Source organism: Dipodomys spectabilis, unplaced genomic scaffold, assembly GCF_019054845.1.
Source record: "Dipodomys spectabilis isolate Male_0828 unplaced genomic scaffold, ASM1905484v1 ptg000112l, whole genome shotgun sequence".
NCBI lineage: Eukaryota > Metazoa > Chordata > Mammalia > Rodentia > Heteromyidae > Dipodomys > Dipodomys spectabilis.
In genome coordinates, this window is record NW_024870789.1 from 4,822,791 (window position 1) to 4,827,303 (window position 4,513).

Below are 4,513 nucleotides of genomic sequence, written 5' to 3' on the forward strand. Positions count from 1 at the left end.
TTTCTACTGGAGTCTGGTCATTGTGGTTTTCTTCCTGAATCTTGAGTGTGAATGAGACACTCTCATTTCCACACTTGGTGTGGCAAAGGAACTTTACAGGATGATAGTGACGGGCTGGGAAGGTGGCTCAGTGGTAGAGTGCTTGCCTTGCATGCATGAGGCCCTGGGTTCGATTCCTCAGTACCACATAAGCAAAAAGAAAAAAAGCCGGAAGTGGCGCTGTGGCTCAAGTGGTAGAGCGCTAGCCTTGAGCTGAAGAGCTGAGGGACAGTGCCCAGGCCCAGAGTTCAGGCCCCATGACCGGACCCAAAAACAAAAACAAAAACAGGATGATAGTGAACTTTAGACAGAAGTAGGGAATGAATACCACCACCCTTGTCCACCCAACACAGGGAGAGAATGTTCACCCTCCTCAGAGCAGCGAGTGCTCATTCCACTTTCTCTAAATAGTCTAAACAAGCTAAGCAAATCACAATTGCCACCCAAATGGTAGAGGAGGAATTGTCAAGTCCAGGCCTAGTCAGGGATGTACCCGGCACCCTTAGGGCTGGCTAGGGAGGTGGGTGGTTCTGAGAATCCACAGCTTGTAGCCTCTGCAAGGAGATCAGACTTAGTCACCAGGGGAGTGCTTCATGCAGGAAGATGCTGCTACTGATGCTGCCTCTACTGCTGCTAACATGTCAGAATTGAGGAATTGTTTCCCAATGCTAGTAAGAGAGAGGGAGCCAGGCCCAGGAGGCTCAGGCCTGTAATCCTAGCTACTCAGGAAGCCCAGATCTGAGGATTGTGGTTTAAAGCCAGCTGGGAAGGTGGCTCAGTGGTAGCGTGCTTGCCTTGCCTGCATGAGGGTTTGTCTTCTCAGCACCACATAAACAGAAAAGGCTAGAAGTGGCACTGTGGCTCAAGTGGTAGAATGCTAGCCTTGAGCTGAAGAGTTCAGGGACAGCGCCCAGGCCCAGAGTTCAAGCCCCATGACCAGCAAAAAATAAAAAATAAACTGAATCCTCAAGCAGTCCCGCCTTCTCTGATGTGTCAACTACATGGATGCCAAGCCAGCCCATACTCATTCCCACTGAGGAGGGCAAGACTGGTTTCCCCTCTGTTTGAAAAGAAAGAATGTAATCCTGGCCAGGCTCAGCCACACCTATAATTCCTGCAGTCAGGTGGGTAGGTGAGATTGGGGGGTGGAGGGTGGGGGGCGTCAGGTTTAAGGCCAGCTGGAGCCACCTAGTGAGACCCTATCTCAAAAAAGAAAAAGAAGAGCTAGGTGCTGGTGGCTCTATAATCTTAGCTACTCAGAAGGCTGACATCTGAGGATCATGGTTCAAAATCAGCAGGGGCAGGAAAGTCTATGAGACTCTTATCTCCAATAAACCACCAGAAAACCACAAGTGGAGCTGTGGACCAAATGGTAGAATGCTAGTCTTGAGCTGAAGAGCTGAGAGACAGTGTCCAGGCCCAGAGTTCAAGCCCCATGACTGACCAAAAAAAAGAAAGAAAGAGAAGGGGTTGGGAGACATGGTTCAGTTAGTAGAGGGCTAGCCAGTGAGCAGAATCGGCAGGTAAGGAGTTAAGTCCTCATCTCAGACTAAGGAAAAGAATGAAAGAGTGCTCTCTGTTGTTGGTTTGGTTTTTTGTTTTTGTTTTTGTCAGTCGTGGAGTCTGAACTCTGGGCCTGGACACTGTCCCTCAGCTCTTCAGCTCAAGGCTAGCACTGTACTACAGCACCACTTCTGGCTTTTTCTGCTTATGTGGTGCTGAGGAATGGAACCCAGGGCCTCATGCATGCAAGGCAAGCGCTCCACCACTGAGCCACCTTCCCAGCCCTCTCTGTTTTCTTTGTTGTTGTTGTTTCTTTTTTATTTTCTTTCTTTCTTTTTTTTTTTTTTTTGCTTGTTTGCTTGTTTGTTTGCCAGTCCTGGAACTTGAACTCAGGGCCTGGGCACTGTCCCTGAGCTTCTTTTTTTGCTTAAGGCTAGCTATCACTTGAGCCACAGCACCACTTCCAGCTTGCTCTGTTTATGTGGTATTGAGGAATCAAATCCAGGGCTTCATGCATGCTAGGCAAGCCCTTTACCACTAAGCCACATTCCCAGCCCCTGGTTTTTAACCAGGAATCTGGGGACCTAGAATTACAGGTGTAAACCACCAGTGCCTGGTGGATATCTAAATTGTGAAGCCAGGGATTTGTGGTTCACACCGTAATCTCAACTATTCAGAAGGCTGAGACCTGAGGATCATGGTTTAAAGCCAGCCTGGGCAGGAAAGTCTCTACTAAACTACCAAAAAAGCTTGAAACAGAGCTGTAGTTCAGGTGGTAGAGCACTAGCTTTGAGCAAAAGAAGCTCAGGGACAGTGCCCAGGCTCTGAGTTCAAGCCCCAGGCCATACTCTCTCTCTCTCTTTCACACACAAACACACACAAACACACACACACACACACACACACACACACACATCTGGCCACAGTAGACCCTGATGGGCCCCCTCCCCGCATCCAGCCCTGCCCGGCTCATGCTCAGAATCACAACAAAGCTTCCGTGCATATTTCCCATTTATTGTAGAAAATAATAATTAAAGTGATGAACAGATCTTAAATTACAAACAAATGAACGAGAAGTCAGAGGGCAGTGTGAGTCTCAGATTTCCTGGGAGCACAAAGCACCCCCCACCTTCCACCTGCTGGCCAGTGTCCTTAAGACAAAGAGGATTGTGGGGTGGGGGGGCAATCTCCAGGCATGGGGGTCCTGCCGAGGGGCTGAGCCACAGGGCAGCAAGGCAGGGCAGCTTTCCTCGCCTTGCCCTAGCCAGCACTTCCCAGACCAGTTTTTACTCTCAAACCTGTCCATCCACTCAGGCTCCATTCCTAGGGCAGGTGGGTGGGTGAGGCCTAGGTCACCGTCACCATCCGGAGCCCAGATCCACACCCAGCACCCTGAGGCCGGCTAGGTGTGCCCAGGTCCCTCCAGCAAAAAAAGAAAAGAAAAAGAAAAGCTGGAATTACCATCTGGGCAGAGTGTCCATCTGAGGTTGAGAGCTCAAGGTGGCCTTAGGAGATGTCCCTGGGCCTCAGTCACAGCTTTCCACAGCCAGGGGCCCAGGCCAGGGCCATCTTGAGGTGACTGCTGAGCTCATCAGTCCAAGCAAATGCCAAGTGACAGAGGGGACAGCGGGGTGGCGGTGCCTCACACATAGTTGCTGGCTGGGGCGGAACGGGCGGCTGAGTACTTGGCTGAGTAGGGCTTGTCCTGCCGGGGCGGGCAGCTGCAGCACAGCAGGGCCCCTCCAAGCAACAGTAGCCCTGACGCTGCCCAGCCGATGTACAGAGATGCTCCCATCTCCCGCTTCTGCCCTGATGCCACCAGAGGGTTGTAGAAGTCTCGGATGATGTTGTGCGCCGTCCAGGAAATGGGCACAATGACCAGGAGGCAGGCCAGCAGGAACACCACTCCTGACACGATCATGATCTTGGCTTTGGTGGTCTCGTCTTCCACGCAGTTGGTACATTTGCCCCCCACGATCGACAGCAGCAGAGCCAGGGCGGCCACAATGATGCTGATGACGATGAGCGCCCGGGCTGCCTGCAGGTCCTGCGGCAGCGCCAGCAGCGAGTCGTACACCTTGCACTGCATCTGCCCGGTGCTCTGCACCACGCAGTTCATCCACAGTCCCTCCCAGCTGGTCTGCGCTGTGACAATGTTGCTGCCGATGAAGGCCGTCACGCGCCACATGGGCAGCGCGCAGCTCAGGATGGCGCCCAGCCAGCCCAGCACGGCCAGGGCAATGCCTAGCATCTGCAGCCCCATGGAGGCCATGGCTCAGTGTCCGGAGGATGGAGAATGGCCAGAGGTAGGAGACCTCACTCTGCAAGCTGTACAATCCCAAAGGGCCACAGAAAGCCTCTTCTTGTGTGGCTCAGAGACACTGCTGACCCCTCAAGGCTGAGCCCCAAAAGAATCAGGTACGAGAGTAGCAAGTGCAAGCAGACAGGTTGCTCCCAGTTGACCAGCTCACCTCAGATCGCCGCTGATCTGATGGGAGGCTTCCCGTGGGTTGGATATATGGCTGACTGGGCGGGCGCCAAGGGAGGAGTTTCAGCCCTCCCGCCCTCCCATGACCAGTTCCTCTGGATTCCTGAGCCCTAGCCAACAGTCATGGAAAGGCCCCAGCCCTGGGCCCCTGAGTCACCAGCTAGTATCAGAGGAAACTGTCCCCTGCCCTCTCCCCCAGCCCACCAGGCATAAGCTGAGGTCAGCCTAGAGACTGACACTGACTCATCAACCACCCTAGGACACCTGGGCTCCCGCCCCAGGGAGGGGAGGGGCAGCAGCCTAGCCCAGCTAGGTTCACAGCCCGGATACCACACTAGGGTCTCCCATCCCCCCCCAAAGCTCCCATATGGAAAGAAAGGATGGGGGTCCCTGGGAGGTGGGGATCAGAGGGTGAAGTCCGTCTGGGAAGCTGAGAAGAAAACATCTGAACGATTGTCTTGGTGACTTTCATCAAGGCAATTA

At 53.4% G+C, this 4,513-nt stretch overlaps 1 protein-coding gene across 1 annotated transcript; it reads right to left on the minus strand.

Moving 5' to 3' along the window:
• Window positions 1-2,535: 2,535 nt before the first annotated feature.
• Window positions 2,536-4,054, minus strand: Cldn4 (claudin 4). Its single transcript, XM_042688087.1, has one exon. It carries the CDS (start codon window positions 3,812-3,814, stop codon window positions 3,185-3,187), a length of 630 nt encoding a protein of 209 aa, XP_042544021.1. The 5' UTR covers window positions 3,815-4,054; the 3' UTR covers window positions 2,536-3,184.
• Between the last annotated feature and the right edge of the window lie 459 nt (window positions 4,055-4,513).